Source organism: Penicillium samsonianum (genome assembly GCF_028829775.1).
Source record: "Penicillium samsonianum strain IBT 33392 chromosome Unknown utg000004l_segment0_segment0, whole genome shotgun sequence".
NCBI lineage: Eukaryota > Fungi > Ascomycota > Eurotiomycetes > Eurotiales > Aspergillaceae > Penicillium > Penicillium samsonianum.
In genome coordinates this window covers 1,711,554-1,739,471 of record NW_026643262.1, presented here as the reverse complement: position 1 = coordinate 1,739,471, position 27,918 = coordinate 1,711,554, and the positions used below count along the sequence as shown (strand labels likewise).

General features: G+C 48.0%; 9 protein-coding genes across 9 annotated transcripts; 8 read left to right on the top strand and 1 right to left on the bottom strand.

Moving 5' to 3' along the window:
• Window positions 1-5,938: 5,938 nt before the first annotated feature.
• N7471_007583 (uncharacterized protein) lies at window positions 5,939-7,608 on the top strand (the record flags this gene model as incomplete). Its single annotated transcript, XM_057280302.1, has 3 exons — window positions 5,939-6,022; window positions 6,084-6,285; window positions 6,344-7,608. The coding sequence occupies 3 exons, from the start codon at window positions 5,939-5,941 to the stop codon at window positions 7,606-7,608; spliced, it is 1,551 nt and encodes a 516-aa protein (XP_057134562.1).
• A 1,839-nt stretch (window positions 7,609-9,447) lies between these two features.
• Window positions 9,448-9,783, top strand: N7471_007582 (uncharacterized protein; the record flags this gene model as incomplete). The annotated part of the gene is made up of 1 exon (XM_057280301.1): window positions 9,448-9,783. One exon carries the CDS (start codon window positions 9,448-9,450, stop codon window positions 9,781-9,783), a length of 336 nt encoding a protein of 111 aa, XP_057134561.1.
• A 386-nt stretch (window positions 9,784-10,169) lies between these two features.
• Window positions 10,170-14,945, top strand: N7471_007581 (uncharacterized protein; the record flags this gene model as incomplete). Its single annotated transcript, XM_057280300.1, has 4 exons — window positions 10,170-10,691; window positions 10,751-10,930; window positions 10,983-11,943; window positions 12,085-14,945. 4 exons carry the CDS (start codon window positions 10,170-10,172, stop codon window positions 14,943-14,945), a joined length of 4,524 nt encoding a protein of 1,507 aa, XP_057134560.1.
• Window positions 14,946-15,959: 1,014 nt separating this feature from the next.
• Window positions 15,960-16,853, top strand: N7471_007580 (metallophosphatase domain-containing protein; the record flags this gene model as incomplete). The annotated part of the gene is made up of 1 exon (XM_057280299.1): window positions 15,960-16,853. One exon carries the CDS (start codon window positions 15,960-15,962, stop codon window positions 16,851-16,853), a length of 894 nt encoding a protein of 297 aa, XP_057134559.1.
• Window positions 16,854-17,638: 785 nt separating this feature from the next.
• Window positions 17,639-19,095, top strand: N7471_007579 (uncharacterized protein; the record flags this gene model as incomplete). The annotated part of the gene is made up of 2 exons (XM_057280298.1): window positions 17,639-18,269; window positions 18,335-19,095. The coding sequence occupies 2 exons, from the start codon at window positions 17,639-17,641 to the stop codon at window positions 19,093-19,095; spliced, it is 1,392 nt and encodes a 463-aa protein (XP_057134558.1).
• Window positions 19,096-19,956: 861 nt separating this feature from the next.
• Window positions 19,957-21,218, top strand: N7471_007578 (putative protein N-terminal asparagine amidohydrolase; the record flags this gene model as incomplete). Its single annotated transcript, XM_057280297.1, has 2 exons — window positions 19,957-20,134; window positions 20,245-21,218. 2 exons carry the CDS (start codon window positions 19,957-19,959, stop codon window positions 21,216-21,218), a joined length of 1,152 nt encoding a protein of 383 aa, XP_057134557.1.
• Window positions 21,219-23,313: 2,095 nt separating this feature from the next.
• N7471_007577 (basic helix-loop-helix domain-containing protein) lies at window positions 23,314-24,241 on the top strand (the record flags this gene model as incomplete). The annotated part of the gene is made up of 2 exons (XM_057280296.1): window positions 23,314-23,845; window positions 23,901-24,241. 2 exons carry the CDS (start codon window positions 23,314-23,316, stop codon window positions 24,239-24,241), a joined length of 873 nt encoding a protein of 290 aa, XP_057134556.1.
• Window positions 24,242-25,431: 1,190 nt separating this feature from the next.
• N7471_007576 (uncharacterized protein) lies at window positions 25,432-26,082 on the top strand. The gene is made up of 4 exons (XM_057280295.1): window positions 25,432-25,509; window positions 25,559-25,599; window positions 25,665-25,733; window positions 25,806-26,082. Exons 1-4 carry the CDS (start codon window positions 25,495-25,497, stop codon window positions 25,894-25,896), a joined length of 216 nt encoding a protein of 71 aa, XP_057134555.1. The 5' UTR covers window positions 25,432-25,494; the 3' UTR covers window positions 25,897-26,082.
• A 392-nt stretch (window positions 26,083-26,474) lies between these two features.
• N7471_007575 (putative extracellular cellulase CelA/allergen Asp F7-like) lies at window positions 26,475-27,754 on the bottom strand (the record flags this gene model as incomplete). Its single annotated transcript, XM_057280294.1, has 2 exons — window positions 26,475-26,885; window positions 26,957-27,754. 2 exons carry the CDS (start codon window positions 27,752-27,754, stop codon window positions 26,475-26,477), a joined length of 1,209 nt encoding a protein of 402 aa, XP_057134554.1.
• Between the last annotated feature and the right edge of the window lie 164 nt (window positions 27,755-27,918).

The window sequence follows — 27,918 nt, the reverse complement described above, 5'->3', positions numbered from 1 at the left end:
ATCGTAGCCTTCTGATCCTTCGACATTTGGTATAGTTTTTTTTTTCAACATGGCTTTTCTCCCCTTACATGTGTCGTATACTCTATGCAGGTGATTTCCACGTTCCCCCACTGAGACGATGAGGTTGGACCGGAGTAATTTTCAGCTGCAAGGGTGCCTCCTAACTATCCCAGGGCTAACCGAGTCCAGGCGGAGGATGGACCCGGAAGTGGACCGCGAACAATGCATTGAAGAAAATTCAGCCAATCTGATCAGACTAACCAGGCACAAAGTACGAATTGTGCGTAAGAGTTATGGGCATTGCGCCGCCACCAGCCAAGGCGAATGTTGAGATTACTCGTACATAATAGATAGACTAGACTGACTAGATCGAGACGATACAGTCTCAGGGGTCAACGTAGAGAGTCTTACAGTGGCAGGTATACCGAAGTCCACTGTTGTAGTCAGAAATGTATTCTATCTGCAACACAATGAATGACTAACAATAGATTGACTGCAGTAGCGCTGCCCCGACCTGTAGGGACACTATGGGCGGCCCTTCGGGCCGTGCCACAATGGAGAAATAATTTCCTGATGTTTCATATTGCTTTTTGCTTCTTGTTCTCATTGTCATCTATTGCAAACAGCAGGGAACAGAAAGACTGCATATTCATTTGGAATGCGTTTAGAATTATCGAAAGCCACCACAGGATGCATATTTGTAATGCTTTTTGGCTTACAATAGGGATAGGCGATAATCTTCCCAAGTTTAGAATGAATGCTCAATGGGATTGGCTGCCCTGAAGAAAAATGATGCTATGATCAACACTACTATCACTAGGGTACATGAGAATTGGACTTTTGTTTATACGACCCTGGCCAGATGTAAGCCAATGTCTTGGAATAATCCATAGTTCGCATTTGGGGTAAGTCATCGCTTCATGAAACTTGTATGATGGAATTATCGAATGTGATAATTGAATAAGCGAAAGGGAGATTCATTTCTGCATCAATTCCAAGCCGTCGGGTAAAGTCAAAAGGCTCTATGATCCTCAACTTTGACCTTTCCCTTGGGATAGTGGAGAACAAACTAGACCCTATCTGGAGTTTGACAGCTTTAGTTTTTACCGGACCGTCATCCCCGGCCCGCCCCAGTCTAGTGACTTAGTGGGGTCGAGTCGGCGTCGAGTCTGGGCCCCAGGGTCCTAGCGAGATTGGACCGGGACCAAAAGGGATGCTCCACGGTTTCTAAAAAAGCCATCGTCGACTGATTATTGGGCAATGCCAAAGTACAAGCGCGAATGTCACTGTCCTTCTGACCACGAACTTCCCCCTTTGCCAATCTTAGACTTAAAAAAAGGTACCAAATTGTGTCTGGGGACTACTCTGTACGGGCCCCGGCTTTGGCCACAAAACGCCCCGACAAAGAGGTGGACGCTGGATGACGCAATGTCAGTCTCTCTTGGTTCGATCGTGCTCGATCGATGCGCATCATTGATCGATCGTGCGCGCGGTTCTTCGGATTTGCGCAACAATTTGCACTAGTCATCTGCCTTCCAAGTCCGTCCCGAAGATCCAAATAAAGTGTCGGTTTGATAGGCCGTGGCGTTTCTCTAATACGAGGATACTTTGGTGAATGCAGCTATCTCTGACCCGACTAGGAAATATGCTTTGCTCTCCATCTGTCATGGGAGCAGGTTGCCTCTCAACAGTATCTTTGTCGCACACCGATCATGCAGTCTCGAAACCACCGTCTCGATATTCTCGCTGATACTCTGCGAACAGACTCACACTCTGTATACACTCCCACCCCCTTTCCACATTCTACCCCTCAAATCGCTCAGTCCTATCTCGATCGACGCAAGTCCGAGGCTGACTATTGAACCATCGAGTTCCGGAGCGAACTATAAACATGAAGTAATTTTCTAAAGCACGAAAAAAAGCCTTGCGGAGGTTCCCTTGTATATTTTTGTAAACTCCCGTAGCGGTGAACCAACCCAAAGAGACAACCCAGTCTTTGTAGTTAGCCCGAGACCTTTTCTGAAGCATTCCAGAAGTGTGCGACGGGCACAGACATGAAGTTGTTTGGAATTGTAGACCACCAAAATCTCAAAGCCCTACCAACCCCGATCGTGTGATTGTTGCAGTTATCCCCAAGCCTCTGACTGGCCCCGACCCAGTTATTTTCTTTACGTCAGTGCACCCGCTGTCACATATCCGCCGAGTCCACCGAGCCAAGTCCACTCTTCATTTTGAGGTTTCAGGATGCTTGCATCACCGAACAAATCCGCGCCCTAGTGCTTTTTTTCGATCGTAGGGTAAGCGGCAGTGGCGGTCACTATATTAATAGTTGGCGCTGATAAAATGTTTGCTCTGAAACTAGTGTGATAGGGATTGGCAATGCCAAGCTGTCAAACTTCCTGACGTTTGTCTCAGGGTTTCAAAATCTTCACATAGATTAAGGTCCAACAGGGAACATCCATGAATGCTTTGCTGTTCTTTAAGTAAATAGTGCAGATATTTTGCCTCTTCCAAGATTCAGCTGTCATGTCCCTGTACAGGTGTGGCAGTGCTCAAAATAGCCGACTGAGCCACGTTGTGGCTGGTTTGAGCGTTTGAGAACGATCACCACTCGCACGGCCCAATGAGAAGCTTCTGTTTGCAAGTGTCAAATGTTAGAAGCCTGATCGTCTCTGACATAATTTTAAAAAAAAGGGGGTGCGCTAAAATCTAGACCCCTCCAAGCCATTCAAATTGAATTGAAATACGGAGTATTGAATATGGTACTCCGCAGTCCGTACATCGTACATTCGGAGTAATCCGTGATTTCAAATGCAACAAGGACTTTTGTTTATTTTATTTCTTTAACTATGTGGTTCTCACCTGACTCTCACGTAGAGTAGTTTACGGAGTACGGAGTATAGAAGTCCACTTGATTCCCACGCTAAAAAAAATTACAGCGGCTAAGCGGACCAAGCAAACAACCCGGGAACAGGTAATGGGGGCACAAACAAAGAGGCACTATCCGGGGATGTCATCACTGAAGCCGTAGATTTTTTAGTCACTGGATCAAGCATATCGGAGTATGCCTAATTTTGCGGTTTTTGCGCCCTCAAAGAATGACAAATAACGTACCGTTGCCCTAAAACTGTTTAGTTCGACGACACTGCTTTGTTCTATACCCTGCGCGGTAACCTAAAAAATATGATTTGCCTACATTGTCTCCGCCCAGGTTACGGACTACTATATTCGGAATTCACAAGACCGTGGTTCCATATTATTGCAGAAGACGGCACGGCAATTGAAATGCTACAATGTTATGTACGGAGCAGTTAGCAGTAGTTTAGCTCGATGAGATTGATCATATCGATACAATACTCGAAGTACACAATCAGATTGGAGTCGTTTGTGCATTTAAAAAAAAAAATCTGCTTCTTGCATCTTCCCCGATATAGCGTGGATGAATAGTGGGACCGAGGAAGTATGTGTTCCCCTTTTGTCATGTCAAGATAGCAGACAAGAGATAGTATGTGGGTAGTGTTTTAGATCCTCTCATCCCCCTATTTTTTTAGGTAGCGAGGTAGCAATGACCAAATTGGGCCGTTATGAACATCTTCTTTGTTTCCGGGTGATTTCAAGACCCATAGTGTAAATAGTGTAATCCACCGGGACGGGAGATGGACGCGTTGACAGGATCCTGGGTACGGAGCTCCTTTCCCCTGGACTCTCAGCACAGACCCAGGCGGGGAGTAAGGAAGGCATCTGATTGGGCTGTCACAAAGGTCGCCGACGTCAAAAAGTACCGCGGCTAACCCGCCGTGGTATAGTTACTCGAACCATTTTGCAGCCAATTTTGTTCCCCGGGAGAGAGAGTAGATCACGGTATTAGGATGCCAAACACTCTACGGAGTATGTTGTATTAACTCGATCTGTCTTAGAGCGGTTTTTGAATTTATTATAACCCATCTTCACGGGTAAAACGGCGGAGGCGAGAGCTACGGTCGTATTAGAACGTACTTTTTGATTCCCCTTTCGCTTCAAATGAAATGATTGATTTGATTTGGATCGATTTGGATCGATTTGGATTGATTTGGCGAGATTTGAGGTCTGATCTCAGGGGCCTTGGGCTATCCTATACTTCAGCTGAAGCCAAGGTCTATGATTCCAGAAACCCACTGTTTTTGGCTTGCCACCCCGGAGTATGGAGTAGGTATCTGTCAATGAACGGAGATCGACAACAGCAACAAGCTCAAGACGGGAATAAAAAAGAAACAGTGACAGTTTATCGGCGAGTCATCTCCCAGGATCCAGGATGTTGGGCCACGCACAAGCCGCACCTTGATAGGTTCACGAAGAATGGGGAAGTGTGGATTCATTCACTTGGTTGGTTGCTAGTGTCGGGGCACTTTGGTGCTGAGATCCGAAGATCGAGAACACAAAAAAATGTTATAGATAATATTCACTCTTCAAAATTTAAGTAATAAGTAATATAATGTAATATAATAGGATAATATAGGCATCATTATACTCCGTACACTTTTGGTAGTCCGTACTTTTCTTTAGATTTGAATTCAAAGCAACATCACGGATGACGAATTATTTCTTTTTATTTTTTGAACCGGAACCCCCGAAAGGTCTGCGATCTGCACATTAAGAATAGCACCCACACGGCGTCAAATATGGCCTGTGCGTCTTCCCAACGGGGGTATTTGGGTGTGCCTGACAGCTAGACGCGAGTGCTTATAGGGTTAATAGGTTCGTGTTCGCTATAGTTTACATCTATATTGCTAGGTCTAGGCCGAGAATTGGTTGCCTCGTATACCAATAGTAAGTGATTCTAAGGTTTAGGGATCTGATCACCTGAAGTTTTGAGTCTTTTGAACTGACAGCAAGCCATGAGTTTGGTTGTGGGGGGTCGATCGATAACTAATGAGCGCCACTCTTGAGGTTTGCGCCGACTTGAATTTAATACGGAGTAGAATTAATGTGAAATAAAATAATAATTAAATGATAATATTAAAAACAAAAAGAAATATAATCTTAAAAAGAATTAAATCAAATCGAAAAAGAAAATTAATAAATATACCTGCGATCTACAAATAGTGGAACAGGGATCCTGGATCGGGTCCCAAGTCTTAAGCTACTGCACGTCCTGAGGCGCCAATCTCGCTGCATGCATACGATCAGAGAGGCATTCGTCTTCCAGGATCATCCATGTTGAATTGCTGGTCATTTTTTTATCGTCCTTTTGTCATTTTACACATTAAAGTCTAGAACTGAAAAAGGCTTGCATATCCCCTTCTTATTCTTCTTGATTTCTATACACTCTCAGCTTTATTTAAAAGATCATCCCACTTGACCATCTTCTTTCAAGATATTTCATTCTCAACTGCTCCAACCCCCGTTGTCTTTCGTTTACTTGGGAACACAAAAAGTGGAGGCTTCCTTTTGTTCCTGCATCCCGGTTACGAACAGTACTCTGCAGTTATCCGCTTTCCATCCCCATTGAGACACCTGCACATTGTCTACTCGAACTGTGTGAGTCCATCCCGCCAATTTTCTTTTGGTTCTGTTTGCAAGAGCTTGATTGGACCCTGGTTGTCGGAACCCCAGCGTTTGTCCTACCGGTTCCCGTACCGGAGCGGAAATGCCCATTCCGCCGTTGGGTGTTCATGAACACTCTCTCCCGGGGACGGACTGGTGCTGCCGAAGATGCTTAGAGGCAGTTGGCTGACTGCGACTCCATAGCATTAGTACCAACTTCTTCGCACTAAATCGCAACCCCGCCACTTGAGCAACACTATCTATAAAGAGAACTGTCTCTCTCCTGGACGTGCAACATCAAGAACCAACATCACTCTCATTTCTGGTATCTTGCTATACTATTTTGACTGAGACTCAATCACCCTTCTCGAGACGATTGCGTCCCCAGCACATATACGTATTTATATCCGCCACCATGGTTTACAATAAACCAACAAGCGGAGCCATGAAGAGGTCTGCCTCGGCTCTCGAAGGACCCCCAGGATGGGGCGATGTTCCTGTATGCTTTTCCCCAAGAGAAATCCGGGTTCCATTCTTACTGATACTGATATCCGGTTTAGCCAATGATGACCAGCTCCCGCTCATCATTCCGTCCTCCTTATGCTCACTTCGCCATGATTTACCTTGACCGTGACGGCAAACTTAAGGTTGATGAATCATCTTCTATTCAAGAGCAAAACTTGACTGTGTTCACCCCAGAAGTTCGCCAGAACTTCCTCGAGATTCTGGGTGAACGTATCGGCTACCATGCCCCTGCTCGCCGTATGTCAAAGTGACCCTAGGTCCAATCAATATAATACATGCTAATACCAATCTACAGAGACAATGGACACATCTCCTCGTCGGGTGAGACGTCGCAAGGGCAACGCTCCTGCTATTTCTGTCTGTGATGACCGCATGACTGAGCAGGACTCTGAGAGCGAGGACCTCCCTAGCTCTACCGAAATGGTTCCTCTCCGCATTGGAGATGCCCAAAAGGTCATGGGCTACTACGAAGGTGCCCTAAAGCACTTCCAACAGCTGAACTGCCGTATGGTTGCCAAAGCATTCATCAAATTCATCGAGCCTCGCAAGCAGGTTCGACACCCTTACAATGGTGGCAAGGCACCACCAGGATCCGCCCCCGGTACTACCGGTGACCCAGAAAAGACCAAGCCCGAGTGGTGGCCTCCCGGTGTTATGCACAAGGAGCCTGATCACTTGAGAAAAGAGTATCGCATTGAGCTCTTGCTTCACATTATCCGCAAGCTCGGTTCTTACGGTATCACTGCCGATAAGCTTAAGGATGTTGCTGGCGACACTAAGCGAAGCTTAAAACACGCATCCCATGTTGAGATCATCTACGAGATTCTCCGGGTCCGCAAGATGGAGGAGCGCTTCGAACGAGGCGAGGTCGATGCTAACATGATCGTTTACACTATGAACCGCGGCCCTAGCCCTAAGGGCGATGAAGAAGACGACTCCGCCAACTCAGTGACTATCGAGGAGCCCGAGCACCTCAACCAAGGATTAATGACCCCCATCTCCTCATTCGAGCAGGCGTCTACCTCCCTAACCACACCTATCGACAACAACATCCCATCAGCTCGCTCTCTCCCAGGCAGCTTCTCCATGGCGGAGCCTCTCAATTTCGAAAACCCCACCCGCCAAGACCGCCCCTACTACACCACACCTCCCCAATACAGCGATTCCTTCTCACAGCCCATGCTCAGCACTCCCGTGACAGCAGAGATGATCAGTCCCCACGACGTCTCAGCGTTCGACTACTCCGCTCACAACACCTACCCAAGCTCCACACCCGATCAGCGCGGAGTAAACGGCCACTACGACACCTGGACCCCATCTTTCCGCCAGAACATCTTCAGTCCTATCGACTATGCTACACCGGCTACTAGCCAGGGGATGCCCCAGCCTTCAATGCCCTACCAGATGCCCATGGTATCGCACACGCACATGCATGACATGTCCCATCACCATGCCCAGCAGTCCCACATGGACTCTATCCACCAAAGATCCCTGCCTTTCCGCACGGGATCGCTGGGCCACCCACACCCTAACGGGATGACTCTCTCCCACACTGTCTAAATGAGACGTGGGGGTCTTGTCACGAATGGCGATCTAATGGAGCATGGGTATGGGTATTAACGAACATATATGAGTGATGGCTCTGGTCAACAAACTTAGCGCTCATCAAGGCTTTGCCAGGGGAGTTGTTGTCTTTTTTTGGGTTTTCTTATGGTATAAAAATTGGGTGTCATCTTGAGAGGTGCCGGTACAAATGGGGTCTGTTTGCTTTTCTTTTCTTCTTTTGAAAATACTTTGGTTTTGTTTGATTTGAAGTGGTTTATATTCCGATTCCGGTCTTTGGTTTTGTTGGTTTCTTTCTTCTTTGATTTCCCTTTATGGTCTCGCCTTTTTCCCACCTTTTTTACTTTCTTGTTGTTGGCCTTGCACTTCTTCTTTTTTTCTTCTTGTCTACCGTTGATCTGCTTGGTATTTTTGTTTTCATTGTGTATATGGGTTTCCTCCAACTTGGATGTTTGGAGCTGTTGATAAACAAGCTTTGGGTAGATACTTCAAAATTTTATTATGTCGATAATATGCAACTGAGTCTCCTGTATTAGTTTTCATTCTAAATTCGTGATCTTGTTATGGGGTATTATTACTCAACTATGTTGCCCTTAGTCCTCAACAGAGAGACTGACACGTGTATGGTGTCTGTCTCAAGGCATCCATAATACGAAAGGCATAAGGGAATGTCTTTTTGGGTATCTTTCACCTCAGTTTTATGGCCATATAGAAAGATGAAAAGGTGGTAAAAGGCATAAAACGTACATATGACATTTTGATGTACAACATACAAGAATAGTCCGCCGCTTATGCTGCCTGTGTCCTTAAGGACCTAGGACTTTGATAATCTGGTCTATTTGGACCAAGATGGTACCAGCGATGTTATATGTAAGAACCCTCCGGTATGTTCTTTGGGTGTTCCTTTTATGTGACATTTTTGATGTCTTCTTAGGTGTATACAAAATCGGTAAAAAGCATAAATTGTGCAGGCGACTTTCATTTCTATGTATTCTTTGATCAATTTGTGAAAACGTCTTTTCAATGTATAACCTTTATTAACCAGGGACAAGGCTCTCGTATACAGTGTCGGCTCTATTTCTTTAAGTTGGTCTATCAATGTTATAAACACGAATCGTTACAGGTAGTCCCTAAGAAATTGCTCGCACTAGAATCATTCAAAACAACCTACAGTTCGAGCGTGGGGAAACCGAAATTATACCGAACGTACCTCCTGTATGTATTTTATTTTACAGCCGTCTAAGGTGAACTTAAATCAAGTTGGCGATGTATGACTGATCTTAAGGGAAGAGAAGAATAATATTAAACTTGAATGCTAGGGGAAAAAGTATGCCATGGCGCCTCAGCGCGCGCAAGCTCGGATGGGTTCAGGTCGACATTTCTGTATATTCACATTTTCCCTCTTTTTTGGATTCCCTGGGCTAGGTACAGCATAGGACATGGCCGAGATTTTATAGGCTGGATCACATCCTACCTGGACAGAAGTATAGACGTTGGTCTTGTACTATAGGGTTCCTTTTTGGGCTTATACATGCCTCTGTCCTTCTGGTAAATGTCTATTCCTCTCTCTTTCTGTTAAATTTCTATTCCTCTATCCCCTTCCTAGACTCCTCTCGCTCATTAGCTTTGTAGTTATTATATTACTATATTAAAATTTGATTCCGAAGTTCGAATCCATCCTGTCAATATCTGCCCTAAATTCAGATGAATAGACCTTGGGAGGCCGCAATGGATGGATTAATATTTGCTTATATAGTAGAATCTTGCCAATGAGAGCTATTCTCAATGATACCTATTGTTACTAAGAACATTCCATTTAATTGGCCATGGAATCCAATGACTTGCTCCAGCCGCAGCCAATTAGACGCAAGCGCCGGCCGATATAATCAGCCGCGCCGACATAAGCGCTTGGTCAGCGGAGTAAGCGGAGCCACTCCGCTCAGCTTGAAGCTCCGCGAGCACGGCGGAACTTTCATTTCCATCCTCTTCAATCGCTTCTGTGCTCAGTACGTGCTCACTTTCCGGACTTTGTTCTCATGCGGGCCTGGTTACGCGGCTGATAAACCGGTGCCGCCTTTCCAGTTCACACCACTACCGCAAACTCCGACGCGCACGCTTCACGAGCTGAACAATCCCAATCAATCGCAAATACTGAAGGCGACACGTCCGTAAGGTCGCTTGTACGTCTTCCCAACGAGAAAATACCTGTGAGTGTACTGATAAGTAGCGCGAATACCTCTCCTCGAGTCCGTTGAAGCCCTCAGCTTTGGCCTCCGGCCTTTCTTTGTATCCATCCGATGTCTTCCCCGTGCAGTATTGGGCTATTGTGGTCACCCCTTTGCGGCTTTGTAATATGGGCTGACTTCTTTGTTGTCGCCTCGGCGCACTAACTCCAGCAAACAGCAAACAACTTTTCAGACCCTGCACAATCGAATTTGCCGTCCATCGCATATCGGAATCACCTCAAAAATCGGAAACCAAATTGACGATAGAGCGAGCGGCGGGGGCGTTCCAAGAGGCGGCGGCCTATCCAGTGTATTCCGCTTTTTGCGGGCAGGATGGCTAGCCCGTTTAATCCTTCTGTAGGCCGCGGCCACAGAGGAGGCGCGCCGGGCGTGCAAGGCTCAACGGGACGGGGAGGAGGTGGACATACATCAACATATGTGCCAAGAGGAGCAAGTGCGCCTCGCGCAGCACGGGCTCGAGGACGTGGACGAGGGTCGGCGACATGGACAGCTCGTGGCCGTGGTCGCGGCGCAGGCGCTGCAGGCCAGTCCGCGAATGGATCCCAACAACCCACAGAGGGCCCTAAGCCTGGTGTTGTCAACTCGCCATTTGCGCAATCAAGTCAACAAAATTCTGTCGCATCGCCGTTCGGCGCTCAGCCCGCTCAGCAGTCTCCGTTTTCCAGAGTCTCAAACAGTGCTTCGGCTTCGAACGTCGCCAAAAATCCATTCGCCCAACCTACGAACATCATGAAACAACAAGCCTCGGCGAAATTTGTTGGCGGGGGATCTAATGTTGCCGCCTCCATGGAGCATGCATCGACGTTGAGCAATTACCAGGAACGCTTTGACAAAGTCAGTCTGCCCTTTTTCGAAAACGGACAATACGACCACGGAGCTAACCAAATTTGTAGCTGAAAATTGATCAAGTGAGACAGCGCGAACGGGCGATCAAGGATGGGCAAATGGCGGACCCGAACCAGCCAACTTCTTTGAACCAGGCTATCACACCTGTGGGTACCTGCACTGGCATGTGTCCCGATTTCGAGAGGGTGGAACGGATCGTGCAGAAAGCAGTCGACAAGTGTGAAAAGGTAATAGTTCGCCGGTTGCTCTTTTTGGCGCCACGCTGACACGCAACTTTAGTATTATAACCCGTCAACGAACCAGCTGGAAATCATGGAAACCAAGATGGTGAAACGCTTCCGGCGTGCCGCAGCTGGAAATGACGAGCAATTGCCCTCGGATATCCGGACACCAAAGACACTTTTACAAACCATGAACTATCTCATTCGTTATGTTATCAATGGTGGTGAACCGTTGGCCGTCATCCACATGTTTGTCTGGAATCGGACACGATCAATCCGAAACGACTTCTCGGTGCAGCAACTTACACAAGAAGAAGATGTGAAGAGAGCGGTCCTTTGTCTAGAAAGGATTGCACGGTTCCATATCGTGTCCCTGCATCTTCTTTCTAACCCGGCGAACACGGAGCAATTCGACCGTCACCAGGAGCGTGAGCAGCTAAACAACACCATGCTCTCTCTCATGTACTACTACGATGACAACCGCGGACGCATTCACTTCCCCAACGAGGACGAGTTCCGCGCCTACCACATCTTGTTTTCGATCCATGACCAGCGGCCTGACCTGGAGGCTCGTGTCCAGAAATGGCCAACTGCCCTACTTGCTTCACCTCGAGTGCAGGTGGCATTGGACCTCTTCGCCGCTGCCTGTAATACATGGGAGCCACAAGGCGCTCTGGATTCTCGTCGACCGAACGCAGTTGCTCAGGGATTCTACGCTCGCTTCTTCAACATCATCAATTCCCCGAGCGTGTCGTATCTGATGGCCTGTGTAGCCGAGGTGTACTTCAACCATATTCGTCAGACAGCAATCCGTGCAATCTGGAAAGCTTACTGCCGGACTCCGCTGTCACAGCAATCCAAAAACGATCATTGGACTGTGGAGGAATTAACTAAGGTGTTGCACTTTGATGACGACGAGCAGACAATTGAATACTGTAATGCGCAGGGCTTACAGTTTGCGGAGAACGCGAGTGGTGGACTGTATCTCAATTGGGGTGATCGACCAGTAGACTCTGTTGGTAAGTGATTTTAAACAACTTCACCTCAACCGAATCTCGTTTCCCTTCATTTCCCACCTCACCACTTCCCGTCGCCCCCTTCATTATACCTTCCATCCCATTTCTTCCCATTTCTTTGATTTCTGGCTAATAATTTCCCAGACTTTGCACCTTCATCTGACCACTCTTTCTCTGAAACTTACGTGGAGTCAAAGCGCGCAGGACGTAGTCTTGTTGCCATCATTCTCGGCATGAACATCAGAGAAGCCGCAAGAATGGGCATGATTGATCGCTCCCAGTTGCCTCAAAAGAGTGAAACCCTGCCTGAGGCTGAAGCTGAAGATGGGGATCTCTTCGTGAGTGATGTTGATAATCAGACACCCGCACCTGTGGTTGATACACACAACACCCTTCTTCAGGACACGACTGCTTCTGAATTCCGGATCGCTTCTGAATCTCAGAAATCTTTACAATCCACTCCTGCAAGTTCGCCTTCCCTGTTCCAGTCAAATCTACCACCCGCCGCTTCAAAGGCGCCAAATCCCTTCGCGGCGGCCTTTCAGCCATCTAAAATGGCATCTTCTCCATCGAATCCATTCGCAACTTCGATCCCCTCCACCACTGTCACGCCCGCAGCGTCGTCTCCTTTCACTTCTTCGCCAAATCCATTCTCGTTCCCCCAAGAACCCGAAAAGACTGACACCTCTGCCCTGACCACTAACGTGGCACCCTCGCCCTTCCAAACGAAACCCCCTCCTTCTCAGCCTGACACCGCCGACAAGCCGGCTGTTTCATCTATTAGCCCTGCCGGGCCCTCACCGTCCCCTTTTGCATCTACTTCTTCTTCTTCTTCGTCCATATTCTCAAAGCCAGCGTACGCAAAACCCAAGACGGAAACACCTGCAACAACAACCCCCGCGCCTGCGTTTTCAAAGCCCAGTATCTTCCCTCCTGCATCGTCGACTGCAGACAAACCCGCCTCCGTGTTGCCGAATGGCTCCGGCTCTGTGCTATCCTCTGGCTCGAGCCCTTTCACTGCGCCGTCTCCATTCTCCTTCTCTAAACCATCGGAGTCAACCCCAAAGCCAGAGACTCCCGCGGCAACTACCCCTGCCCAGTCTACGCTTTTTAAGCCGAGCACCTCGCCTCATGAGGCGTCGACCGTGGACAAACCCGCCTCTGTATTCTCTTCTGGTGCTGGCGCTTTCACTGCGCCGTCCCCATTCTCCTTCTCCAAGCCATCGGAGCCAACTCAAAAACTGGAGGCACCGGTGACAACTACTGCCGCGCCCTCCACGCTGTTCACGCCCAGCAACTCGCCCCCCGCTCCGGTGGCTGAACCCAGGAACCCCTTCGCGCCTTCGACATTCTCTGGTGCTAACCCCTTTGGTACCACAAATATCTCTGCTCAGTCTACGACGCTCAAGAGCGATGCCAAACCCCAGCAATCAACGATTGCATCGAACAATCCTTTTGCGCTTCCGAACGCTCCACCATCTTTCCCAGCTGTGGGTCTTGGAAACACTGCTGCTCCATCTCCCTTCCAAGCCCTCAAAGCCCCAGAGACAGCTGTGAAAGCCAAGGAACATGCAACTGCCCCAGGTTTCGGGCAGCCCTTTTCGCCGTTCTCAGTGAACAATCCTAGTACCATTTCAGAGTCTTTGAACGCGGCTGCAGGTCAATTTCCAGTCCCCGGCTCAGTCTTTGCAGTTCCCAAGGCACCGCAGCCAAGCCAGAAAGCGGACATCCCAGCAACTACTGCGCCCATGCCCGAGAACCCACCACTGGGTTTGTCTCCGTCTTTGGGTAATTTACAGTCGCCCAAGCCGAGTGAAACTTCAGTGTTCAGCCAGTCCGCACCTGCACAGACCCAAATACCTGGCCAACCTCCTATCAACGGCTCCGCTTCGATTTCAGGCGCGCGTCGGTCTGTCTCGCACACTCAAGCGACCGCCTCTCCACCTCCCCGGACTCTCTTCGAAGCACTTCGGCAGCCTAAAATATTTGATGCCACATCGAGTACATACTCATCTGAAACGGCGATTACTCAGCCGCCAACACCCTTGTTCCAAAACCCAGAAACCTCAGTGGCGCTAGGACAGCAAGGGTCATTGAAACGACAGCATGAGGCCACCGATGTAACTGTACCCCATCAGCACAAGAGGCGCTCCTCGCTGAAAGGAAAAGCTCCTGCTGCAGCGTCTAGTGAATTATTCAAACGGTCTGTCCACTTCGAAGAGGCAAACGAAAAGGAACAGCCTCTGTCACAGGAGTCGCAAGTGTCTTCGGTGCGCAAGAAGTCTAAAGTCCTCCAAAAGAAGCGAGTTCTGGATGAGCAGACCGAGCCGCAGCCGGAGGAACAGGGCCCGAGTACTAAGGTGCCTAAGGTTTCTACAGAGGATGAATATGTTCCTTTCAATTTCTCCGTCTACAAGGCCGAAAACCGGCCTGTTCCGAAGCTCCCGATCTTGGAAAAACTGGAAGAAAAGCTTGCACGAGCCAAGGCCTTGTGCGAGCCGAAGCCTCTTACCGAAGAACAACTCCAGTACATTGAGGAAGCTCGACTGAAACGGGCTCGCCAAGTCGACGAGGACGAGATTGCCCTCTCCCGGGCACGAATCTTGGCCGAGAAGTTAAGGACGGGCCCTGGCATCTTCGACGGTTGGACTGGAAACATCCGAGAGCCATGGCACGACCCAAACTGGAACCCCGTTGCGCGAATCCTGGAAAAGTATCACGCCCGAAAAATCCCCCAACCAATTTCATATTTACCCCCGCGTCTGACACTCAATCGCACTGCCAGAGGATACGAGGTCGCTTACGCTCCTGATACCCCGGACCGACCTATGTCCCGCACCGAACAGCGCATCCGACGCACTGGAGCTCGTGGACTCGCACATGTGCCCCTGGATTTCGAGCGTCATAAGCGAGAGAAGGAGGAGATGGCTAAGAGCCAGAACGGAAGGAAGGAGAATAACGACAAGGACAAGAAGGACGAGAAGGAGAAAGTCGTGTCTTCCTAGGGTGTTTAAGGACATGCACTACGCTTTTCTTATTCCCCATATTGTGATTATCTATCCCATGGTGTATCTCACACTGATTTATTCTCCTCTCATATGGGCCATGGATCTGAGTACCCGCTTACTCTCTAGGCTCATCTCATGTTTGCATTTTGCGGAGTCGTTTGTAATGATATCTTTTTTCCCAATGAACATTCGCAGCGGAAATTTATTCATTCCTTTCAATTACTTTCTTTTACTATTTATATACAACCTAAAAGAGGCATCCAGTCACGGCGGAATATAACGGCACATCGATAATGATAACAACATCTATCTATCGTGATACCCCAAATGTCGCATATTAGATCTTGAAAAGTGTCCTGTGGGAACTATATTTTTCACCGTTATTCTACGTCTCTACACATACCCACCGACCCCATTTGGGTGGTAAAAGTTCATACAACAGTACAAGTGGCTAGAAATTGCTCCGGGGGACAATTTTTGTATGGGAATGGTCTGTGCACGACAAAACGCCATACAAAATGGGCTAATTTTTCGAGACCCTGAGTGACTTTTTGGGCACTTGGTCTGAAAATCGTTGACTGGGTCTTTGTCTTTGATTAGCCAATTTCGCTGTTTGGCAGATGTATATAGCAAGCAAATGAAACCTAGGATTGGTCTGAAGTTGACCGTGTAGTAGATATAAAGATAAAAGTGATCAGCTAGACGGCGAAGCAGCAGACGCCCATGGCATATGAGCTGAACGTTGGGGCTATTGTGGGAGGATCATTTCATGGATCTTTTCGAGATCCGATATAGATAAGATGATGAGACGGGCAGACTCTTACACTAAACTATATACTAAACTACCTACGAATACCAATGATATGCGAAAAGTAGACAGGAAAAACTAAAAGGCTTTGAACAGAGGTCTTGATTGCCTGCCTAAGGCAAATATCACATAATTAAACATCTGTTCCAAAGTTCAAGGTTATGCTCTCATTGCAACTACCTCCCAAGTCTTCATCTTCAATAATGTCCAGCCTCAGTGACCTCCTCAATCGACAACCCCCCACACTATGGGAACAATTCCTGGCCCAGCCTTGCATATTCCATGCGCGGAAGCTTTACACTTGGCATCAACCCATCCCCGCAAAACCACTCACAAATCCTGTTTCTATCATCTGCGTCTCCGATACGCATAACAGCCAACCCAACCTTCCCGATGGAGACATTCTCATCCATGCTGGTGATCTCACACAGTCAGGCTCATTAAAGGAACTCCAAGCAACACTCACCTGGTTACGCGCCCAGTCCCATCCCACCAAAATAGTTGTCGCCGGAAACCACGATTTACTACTAGATGCAGCGCGCGATAACTCGGATAAAGCTATCACTGAGCGGTCCCAGCTTGAATGGGGTGAAATCATATATCTAGAAAATGAAGAGATTACCATTTCCTGCGCAAATGGTCGCCATCTTAAGATCTACGGAAGCCCTCTTACTACACGCAATGGTAACTGGGCCTTTCAGTATCCTCGCAATCAAGACGTATGGGCTGGATCGGTGCCTGACGGGATTGATGTGCTAATTACTCATGGTCCGCCACGTGGTCATCTTGACTCTTTACATCTGGGCTGTGCTCCTCTATTACGAGAGTTATGGAGGGCCAGACCTAGGCTACATGTGTTTGGACATGTCCACGCGGGTGCAGGCACCGAATGGATCTTATTCGATGCGCTCCAGGAGGCGTACGAGCGCACTGTGATTGCTAGAGGGGGGATATGGAATCTTCTGTTTACAATTCACGAGTTTGTCAAGACATGGTTCAATCCGAGTGTGGAGGCAAAATGTTTACTTGTGAATTCAGCCATTGTTGGAGGCTTGCGAGATGATGAACGGAGACGGCCTATCAAGGTTGTCATTTGATGTTGCAGTCCATGGGTGCCTTGGACTTACTATATTCTTAGCCTATCCCCCTCCAAATCAAAAGATATATGTTATTCTTCTGATCACTACTTTTCTGACTCTTTCTTTACTGCTGTTTTCGCCCAACATTTGTGTGGTCTGTTTGATAGATGATAAGAATACAACCTCTCTATGTAACCCGATATAATTAAGTGCTTTCCTGTGACCTTGGACTAGAAATCTTATGCTAGGTTTTTGGATGACCGTGACTCCACGTACACTTAAATAAACATCATATCACTGTGACAAACACTACTCCTTTGTCGTCATATTTCCATCACTGTTTTTCTATAGATCAGACAGCTAGTCTGAGATTGCAAGCAACGATACCATCGAAAAGGCACATATCCTTCACTAGGTACATATATCAAGTAGACGCCTATCAATCGCCGCTAACCTCACACGGGCCTTTTTGAACTTCCCCTATACACTTATATTGGATTTTAACATAGAATAGCAGGAAGAAAACAAGAAGAAATAGGGAAGAGGCGGAGAGCAAGGCGGTGAATTGGGATGCTCAACCAGTAACACCCGTTGTGCAGCATGCCGCTACATCGATGCGTAACAATGTATATCCTGCTATATGAGAACGCTACTAGGCCTGCAAAGATCTTGGGATTACCTCTTAGTAGCAAGTCAATCACGCGATTGATTTATCCCAGTCGGCTTGGGCTGCATCCAAAGTTCACAGTTCCCTTCCAAGGGCGCTTCGTGGCTATTTCTTCGAACAATCACGCCAACATATCATGGCACGCTCCTTCAGAGTGATCGCGCACCCTGTCCACCTTTCGATCTTATCTCGATCGTCAATTTCAGGTTTCCAACCCCTTTGGCGTCAAAAGCTCGACTCGGTGTCTTTCATGCGGTCGTGCACCACTCGGGCCGAGAACCATCACGTCAAGTATAACTGGATCCAGGGTGTGGAGACACTTGAGTTATACCAGCCTGGAGGGTATCATCCCATCATGTTGGGTGACGTGTTACATGGCCGTTATCTCATTGCAGACAAACTTGGCTTTGGGGCCTATTCAACGGTTTGGCTTGCCCGAGATACTCATATGAACCGATATGTTACTCTCAAGGTCAGCATAGCCAACTCGATTCAGTGCGAGACGAAAATTCTCAAGGCTTTGTCTGCTCCGGCTCCGTCGTCTTCACTAAAACATCCTGGGCGTGGTTCAGTACCTGTTTTCCTAGATGAATTCGAAGTGCAAGGTCCTAATGGAAAACATACATGCTACACGGTGGCCCCTGCACAATGCAACCTTAGAGAGGCCTCATTTAGCTGTCTTTTCCCCCTCGAGGTTGCTCGATCACTATCATATCGACTCGCACAGGCCGTTGCTTATACACATTCACAAGGCTATGTCCATGGAGGTTTGTTACAACCATTACTATCTATTTAGATACTGTTTAGCTAATATAATATCTGGTGAATTTAGATATTCATCTAAATAACATTTTGTTCAAGCTGCCGTTAGGTTTCGATGAGCTTTCTATCAAGCAATTCTATGAAAGATTCGGCGAACCCGAGACAGTCCCTATCACACGACGTGACGGAGAACCATTACCCCCTAACGCCCCACCCAAAGCTGTTGTACCGCTATTCATAGGGAAATATGCGGAGAAGTACGCATTATCCGACGCGCACCCACTTTTAACTGACTTTGGCGAGGCGTTTTCCCCCGCTTCGGAAACTCGTCTTGGGCAAGACTGCCATACGCCCAACGCGTTTCGGGCTCCAGAAGCCAAGTTCGAATCGCAAGTCCCGCTCGCATATCCCTCAGATATCTGGAGTCTGGCTACGGCAATCTGGGAGATTATCGGAATGAAGGCCATCTTTGGCACCGATTTTGTGGATGAGGATCAAATAGCGGCTCAGCATATTGATGTACTAGGACCTATGCCATCGGAATGGTGGCAGCGCTGGGAATCACGATCTCGGTTCTTCGATGAGCATGGCCATCCAACGGAGTCCTACAGGGAAAATAAATGGCCTCCTCTTGAGAAATCATTTGAGATCGGTGTGCAGGAATGGAGACGGAAGATGGGAGGCGAGATTGAGGAAGAAGAGAAAGTTGCGTTTCTGGATTTGATGCGCCGGATGCTGTCATTCCGGCCAGAAGAGCGACCGACTGTTGAAGAGGTGCTAATGTCGGATTGGATGGTCAAATGGGCATTACCTGATTGCGAGCGGAGCTAAAGGCATTTCCCCTCTGCTGAACACTCAAAATCCATGTAATAATAGTCAAATAAGGATCGATGCACAGTTCGCTGCATAAACTGGCGTTAAATACAGCAGTTGAGAATGGGAAGTTTCAAAAGTGTGTCAAATGTATGGGTATGTAGTTTACAGCGAAAGGCATAAAACTATAAAGGGCCAATGCTAAATGGCCATATATCAAAGAGACAATATGAATGCATCATCGGAAGACGAGTCCCCTCAGGATCCAGCAAGGACCAAAGTAAGTTCATTATACATTCTCAACATCAAGTATATACAGAATTGTACCAATCATAGTTCAATGTGTACGATATAGATAAGTGCATCGGTCGGCTATTTGTCGTGCTCTTGATGCTTTTCATAGTTTATATAGCTCTATTGTCTACAAATTTACCCTGTAGCCTTGAAAAATTCAGTTGAAATCTGTGAACATTACAATGCTTGTTCTGGTAAATCTAGAAACCGAGGGATATTTACCCCTGAGGCATCAACTTTCATATGACCCGCCGAAAGTATCGCCCTTCCGTCCAAACAAACTACAACAATACTCAGAAGTAATTGCTCCTGACTTGGACTCGAAAACCACAGTATATAAATAATCATCTTGGGTATATTGGGATATAGTCCAAGGATTCCGACCGGCCCGCCATCATTCTGGCAAAAATCCTGCCCCACTGTGTCCGCGTTGGGACCAGAAGACACGAACTTCATACCTCGACCACGTCGAGAACACCATTGACCTCAAACGCATCTCTTTCACGATTCACTAAGAAAATTCCTATTACACAACACTTGTCACTTCTTAACTTCAGTAACTTCTCAACTTCGCTGTCTCACAAGATGAGGATTGCAACCCTTCAATTCGCGCCGAAACTGGGCGATCTCAAAAACAATATTGAGAAAGCAAATGCTCTATTGAAGACTGGCAAGACCGTTTCTGTAGATGGAAAGGATCTCGGGGTCGGCGTCGATCTGTTGAAGCCGGATATCTTGGTGCTGCCTGAGATGGCGATGACGGGTACGTACCTGCCCAACAAACTGTCCACGGGCGTATATTGAGCAGCATGAACCCCGTCTACCCCCAGTCTCTAACATAATTTAAATCTTCACTGGCTAATGAATACCTAGGCTATAACTTCCCTTCTTTGGAAGCAATCAAGCCATATCTCGAGCCAGCTGGTGACGGCCCCTCTGCGTCGTGGGCGCGCGAAACTGCCAAACGCCTGCGATGCAAGGTCTGCGTGGGGTATCCGGAGATTGAGAAGGATTCCCAAAATCCCGACAAAGTCACATACTATAACTCACTTCTTGTTGTCGACGAGAACGGGGAGTTCATCCTCAACTACCGCAAAAGCTTCTTGTATTACACCGACGAAACCTGGGCCGCTGAAGGTCAGATTGAGCGAGGGTTCCATGAGCTTGAATTCGCTTCCCAAGGCACGCTATCTTCCTTGACAAACCCGGTGCAACAGGGTGAGCAGGTTTTATCCGAGAAGAAGCGGGTCGCGACTTCTCTTGGTATCTGCATGGATATCAATCCGTACAAGTTTGAGGCGCCATTCACCAAGTGGGAATTTGCAACTCGAGTTCTTGACTCTAAGTCCCAGCTTGTCATTCTGTCTATGGCCTGGTTGACCAGTCTAAGCCGGGAAGAGATCGATGCCTTGAAGGATAAGCCCGAGATGGATACTTTCAACTATTGGCTTCAGCGGTTCTGGCCCCTGTTGCAGAAGAGGATGGAACATGAGGCGGATCTTGATGGCGGAAAGGCGGCAGATTCTCCGAAGAAGATCGTCATCGTCTTTTCTAATCGGTCGGGCGAGGAGCCACCGACAGGGGATACCAAGCCACCGGCGCTATATGCGGGGACAAGCGCTATCATCGCCGTGACGCAACGGCCCACTCTCAATGCTGGGGATAAAGATGCAGGGTCAGGTGTGCACGCCCCTGATGAGGAAAGTGAGACAGAGGATGCGGGCACCCCATTCGACGTCAAGATACTTTGCTGGGACATGCTAGGCGCCGCGGAGGAAGGTATTTGTTTCGCGGATACTACGGCAGATCCACAAATGGTATTTGCACTGAAAAAGGCATCTGAGTGAGGGAGCGCACTGGACGCGTCAGACTATTCCACAGATAATGCAGAGTCTATGAACAGATTGAGGGTCCACCCTTGCGACATGACATTAGAAATGGCATTTCGATCACCCGAGTTTCTGTGATACCTCCCAATCCCAGAATATACACTAAACGGTGTATATTGCTCAGTGTTATGGCGATCATCCCTGCAAGAATGGAAACTCCACCGATTGCCACAGGCTCATCATGTGGAGGTGATCCATGTGATAGGGGACTCAAACGGGATGACATATAGAAGAAGATCATCGAGATCGTCGCAATCTTCAGGCGGAAACCTCAGATACTTAGCTTAATATCGCATCGAGGTGGGATTCTGATGTCTCATGATCACTCAGTTTTCACGTTCATCAATATGCAGGTAAAGTACTAGGGAAGACTTTTAGATATTCGATGCAACCCTTTAGAGACATGATGGTGTGAAGGGCTAGGGGAATTCTATTTCAAGATGCTTAGTCTGAAACATGTGATTCTCCTCTCCCCCACCCCGATGAGGGATCAGAGGTAAACCGATGAGAACTAGAAACGATGTATCCTGTAAGTTGGGTGCATTGTAAAAAGAACTCGTGTTATATCACGATCTCGACCAGTACACCCAGTACATGATGCACGACTTTGTTTCCCATTGCTACCACTGTCCTGGGATATTCCCTTGTTGTGTTTCCTGATTCAGTTGAAGGGGGTAGTCTATACACTAGTGGATCTAGCCTGATCACTTGCAGGGAAACTAGGACGGACAGTCACTTCGGGTCAATTCCGGGCATATTAATTGTAGTTAGTAGCCTTCTAGTGTGTCTAGACTACGCCCATATACTTGCTAATAGTGTGGATTTATGAAGTTCTTTGTATCCGACGGTCTGATCCCCCTCGTCGTGGATGAATACCACCTGTGATTGGTCCATAAGATACATGTACACGTGATCTTTGGAATCCCCCCTCCGAGAGCCGGCAGCCAATCAGAGAACAAGAAAGGAGGTGTGCAGCGGAGGGGCACGGGATGGCTGCACATGACTTTCGATGAGAGATGGAGGCGTAGAATCCCCGGGGCTATTCAAGCATTTTAGTTGGTTATCTTCAGCTCTTGTTGTCAGTTTCTTTTTGGTTGTGTTTGCAAAATTGTCTAGACCTCCAGGGCTTTTCGGTGGCTCATTTGCGGTATGCGGCATGCTTACGTCAGTGTATTTTTTTTGAATAGGGATATCAGGTGATTTATTACACTATTGGTCGTTCTGATCCACCGGATTCAGCGCGACTCCTCCTCTTGACCACCTCCTTGCCACGTGAGCAATCCATCTTGAACTTGTCCGCTGCTCTACATCTTCCTAAAGAAACACCTTTTCTTATTTCTAAATTTACCGCAAGGTAGATTGCTAAGTCGTTTGCATATCTTGATATCGGCTTCCTCAAATTTTCAACTTTCCCATTTTCGCGTCCCAATTTCGAATTCGGGGTTTCGCAGACAACGTGACCTGCGTCTTGTTGTTGTCGGGCAGGTGACTTCCTGTCAGGTGATAAAGAGAGATCATCCGAAGGTACGGCTCCATCAATACCCCATCTTCATCCAGATCCCCCCATGTCATTGCAACTCGCGTCGTGATACTCATCGCAAGTGGTGTCCTTCACGACGCTGTCCCCCTGTGTGACGTCCGCTGTCTGCAAGCCCATCATGACGCGTTCTTGATATCTGCAACCCCGCGGATGTTTCGAGGCATCGCAATATATGCGATCGCTTGACAACGTCACTGCCCTGTAGAACCATCCCCATGCACTGCCGCCTGCCAGAAAAATTCACTGGCGATGGCAAAGTCCGACGTGACCGGCCTCCCTGGGATGCCGTACAAGCGCGTCGGGTCCACGCGTCTGTTTACTTCGCGGGGTGCCCACTGATCTTCCCGAGAGGGACTTGATCTGCCAGGTACCAACTTACTGCAGGCTGCCATTGACGTCTCCAATCACATCGTTCTCTTATTCTCTTATTCTCCGAGACTTATTTCACTTCACTTTTCACTTACTGGCCACTAACCACTACCACGAATAGGACGATCAGCTTTAGGGCTTAACATGTCTGATCCCACCATGAACAGCCCGGATAATGGTTCGCATAAGCGCAAGAGAGACGGCTCTGAAGATCTAGGACCCGACCCGCAGCGTCTTAACCGCTCTTCCCACGGAAGCAACGGCAGCATGGATAACCAACACAACTTCGGTCACGGAGGGCTCGGAAACTACGACCACGGGCTTCCCAACACTGGGGCCGAACTCAACATTGATCAACAAATCCTTCAACATGTTGGTCCGCAGAATGGCTTGTCTGACGATAACGCGTTGACCGCCAACGCCAAAGCCGCCTTGGCTGCACACACTCCTCAACACAAGTACCCCCCTCCTCCCGATTCCGGCTTCGATGCGAGCAACCTCACCCAAGGGTTGTCCTTTGGCGATGAGATGAACCAGACTCCTATGGGTGGTGGTCACAACCACAACTCGACTGCTGCTGCGGTCTATGCCGCGCGTGAGGCTCAGAGTATGAACCAGAAGCCTACCGTTGGTTCTCCCGAATGGCACCAAATTCGCAAGAACAATCACAAAGAAGGTAAGAACTACTTTTCTGATCGAGTTCGTGTTTGCATACTGATCTATTCCCCTAGTTGAACGTCGCCGCCGCGAAGCTATTAATGAAGGTATCAACCAGATTGCTCGTCTTGTGCCGAACTGCGATAAGAACAAGGGCGCAATCCTTCAACGTGCTATTGAATATATCCTGCAGCTCCAGGAAGAAAAGAAGAACATCGACGAGCAATTTGAGAAGCACAGTCTGACTGCTAATCATGCTATCGCCGAGATCAGCGGCTCGAACTCCAAGCTCAAAGGCGAGGTCGCCCGACGCAACAACATTGCCCTGAAGTGGCTGACACGTTGCCGGGATGCCGGCCTGGACTTTGATGATTACGAGGAGTCAAAAGACCTAGAGTCACTGGAGATGGATTAGGCTTATTATCCTTATTCTTCTGCATGTGCTACGACTTGTTGCGTTTCCGGAGGTCAAGACTTGAACATACCCTGATCTCTCTATTTTTCAAATCTGCTATTCTGCTGCTGACAGATCTTTTCTCTTACTACCATGGATGTTTCCTCCAATCGATGTAACCTCACTATGAACTTCTCATTACCCCCGTTTCCTCGCAATGCAGTTTGTCCCTGGTATTCTGAGTGTTACATTTCCCATTAACTACCCTTGCGACTTGTCTGCGCAATTTTCTCTGTTGTTGCTTACCCCTTTGATCATTCTCTGCTCACACACATTTGCGGTCTTTGTCCGCTACTCGGGCTTTATTCTTTGTTCTTGTTCCCTTTTTTTGTTTCTTTTTTTTCCTTTCATCATTAATGGATTGTGGGCTGGCGAATCTACGGCTGGGATGGGTTTGCCTTTGAATGGAGCTGCGGGTTGATAAGTCCTTTTTTTCAAACTGCTTTATTACATTTCTTCCTAGACTCGCCCTTGTAGGAATCGTGTCGTAGTTGTGTATTCTGGCGTGTGTCGAGTTTCACTAAGTCACAACATAAGCAAATGGCGTAGATTGGGATATCTCCCTTTCATCGGGGTGAGGTCGTGGCAGAGATAGCCCTGACAGTCGGTATACTTGGAGTGCGATGGGAGGTGCCGCTACAGACGAAAATATCTCGGCTCTCTTACCCCTGGCGATATGAGCCTGTATGGCACCTCGGGCTTCAATTTAGGACCTCCATCTCCTTGGTGTTATCACTCTCGACAGTGATGTTTGGGAAAAGAAGTTCGTGCACGGAGCGATTTCATGAACAAGACGATGAAGGATACAGTTAAGTAGAGTTGCGGAATATTCTATGCCAAACAACTCGTAGACTAATGGGATATTTAGGATACTCGAGGTAGGATGGTTGTAGGTGTACCTCGGTGGGGTTGCATCCATGGATCATTGAACAGTTGACTACCTACATGTAGGCAGCCCTAGAAAGAGAGCTACAAGTTCTATGTACATCCACATAAGGCGTCATTGGAGTTTAGTTCAAACTAATAAGAACCAATAAGCCAATACTATACGATAATCAGCCACCAAGTCACGGATTAGCGGAGATAACACAGCCCTGATCAGCTTATGAGGCTACCCCTCTATGATGTCAATGCGGGAATCCAACCGGGTCCTCTTTTCTACTTAATCCCATCCACTTTCTCTTATTCTCTCACTACATTTCTATCATCTCAACATGCCTACCTATATTGTGAGTAATCAACACATTCAGAGCACACACATCTGGTTAACCCTCTTAGATCACGTGCAAAGCAGAGGCATCCGACGCCGAGTTTCAGGCGTATGCATCTCACCCTAATATCTAAAATACACTATACGGAGTACTAATACATGAATGACTTTTAGCGTCAAGGACCACGCTAAGGAGCAAGGCGGCGAGATTGGACACGAGTACTCATTGATCAAGGGCTTTTCGTGAGTTGTTTCGACATTCTATTGGTCTTCGTCCAGCGTGAGATGGCTAACTCTTGGTGTTATTATTCATAGTGTTACTTTCCCTGAGGGTGCGATTCAGAGTCTGGACTCAAACCCGCATGTGGAGAGTATCGAGGAAGATTCTGTAGTTACGACGCAGTAATTGTCTGCCAGATATGAGATTTTGCGCAGAGCATGACATAGCGGAGGACAAACTCATTAGCATGTTGCATCATGGCCCGGCCCTATTTGGGTTGTGAAGTATACAGCTGAGCCTTTACTAGCTAGTACGAGTATGGATTTATGATACATATGTATAGAGCAAACGAGCTATATGTTTCAGAGAAAATGACCTTGTAGATCGACCTTGCTATATCAAAGGTTACATATAGAAAAGTCCGTTTTACGAATTAAGCCTCTTACCGCTTTTTTCTGCTCCCCCTTAACAAACCGAGAAGGGAGAGAAAATATCTAGACATATCTAGACATCCAAAAAGACTAACTGAGAAGAATAACTGAGAAGACTCTGACAGTATCACCAAAAAAGACATTTAAAAAGACATCTGAAAAGACTACTAAAAAACGACTTGACAAGGCCGCATAAGCGGCCGACTATTCTTGTATCAGTTCAGTTGCAATGGACTAGATAATCCCCAACACAGGAATACCCTCACCAAACCACCTCAATAAAAAAGTCAACAGAAGAAAATAAATATACAATCCCTCCCCTCAACGACAAATTTACAAGTTCGACCCAGCAGTAACCTCGGCGCCAGAGCTAACCCCAACATCCTTAACAACAACAGTCTTCCCACTAGCACCGGTAATCCGCACATCAACAGTGCTAGTCCCGAACCCAGCAGTGTTCTCAAAGAAGTTGTAGTAAGTGCGGGTAGTGCTCTTCCACGAACTACCGCCATCAGTGCTAACCTCCAAGGCAGTCACAGCCTCGTTGGCGTTAACAACCTGCATCGAGAACCAGTAGGCAGATGTACCCTCCTTGTTCTTGAGCTTCAGGGGTCCGTCCAGGTCACACGACACATACGACCAGGTGGTCTGGATAATGCCGGCGGAGATGTCTGAGAGCTCGGCGAAGGCATCTTGGAAGAGGTCGAGGTGGTTGCTTTCGCATTCGGGGCATTGGTCGACGACCTGATTTGGGTTAGAATTGGTTTGGGATGGGATGGAATGGGAAGGGAGGGGAGGGGGAGGGCTTGACTTACCATCGCTTTGATGGAGTTACCCTTTGGTCCGGTGACGGATACACAGGCGCCGCAGTTTGCTGCGTCGTCCCAGCGCTGGAGGGAGAGGGCCGTGCCGAAGAGGTGGCTTGGGAGTGTGTAGCCGGAGAACGAGCATGTTCCGCCGGCGACATTGCCGCCATAGAAGGTGGCTTTGCCGGGGGTTCCGTTTGTGGAACCGGTAGATGCTGTTTTGATAGATGCAGACTTGGTGGCAGAGGAGGTAGTAGAAGATTTGGTGGAAGTGCTGGCGGCTTCGACGGGAGCTTGAGTGGTGGAAGTGGTGGCAGCTTCGACGGGAGCTTCAGTGGTGGAGGTCTGCGCGGCGGCGGTCTTCACGACTGGGGCAGGAATGGTTTGGATGACAGCGGCAGTCTCAACCGATGCAGTGGGCAGAACAGCCACAACTGGTTCGGTCTTGACAACTGCGGGCTCGGCAGCAGAAGTCTCGACAGCAGGGGCTGACGAGGTCGAAGTCTCGACCTGAACAACCGCAACGGGAGTAGTAGACACCACGGCAATGGCAGTAGACGATGAGGAGGCCACTGTGGGCTCAGCGGAGGGTTGAGACTCGACAGTAACCGGAGTAGATGTCGGGGTAACTGTAGACTCTACGGAGGTCGTAGATGGGTGGGTTTCCACGGTGATGGTCTTGTAGTAGACGCTCATGGTGTAGCCCTTCGGGCAGTATCCGTCATGTTCGCGGGCGCCTAATGGGCCAGCGGAAACAGTAGCAGCGCTGACAAGAGCGGCCACGGAGGCTAGGCGAAGATACTTCATTGTTGGATGCGTAGATCGAAGTAAAGAATGAAGGTTTTTGTAAGACAAGGTATCGAAGATCGAATGAATGTATGAAAGTCACAGATTGACTTTTAAAAATGATAGGACGTGCAGGTGCACAAAAGAATGGACGTCTGGGATAACGAATGCCAGATTCGAAAGAA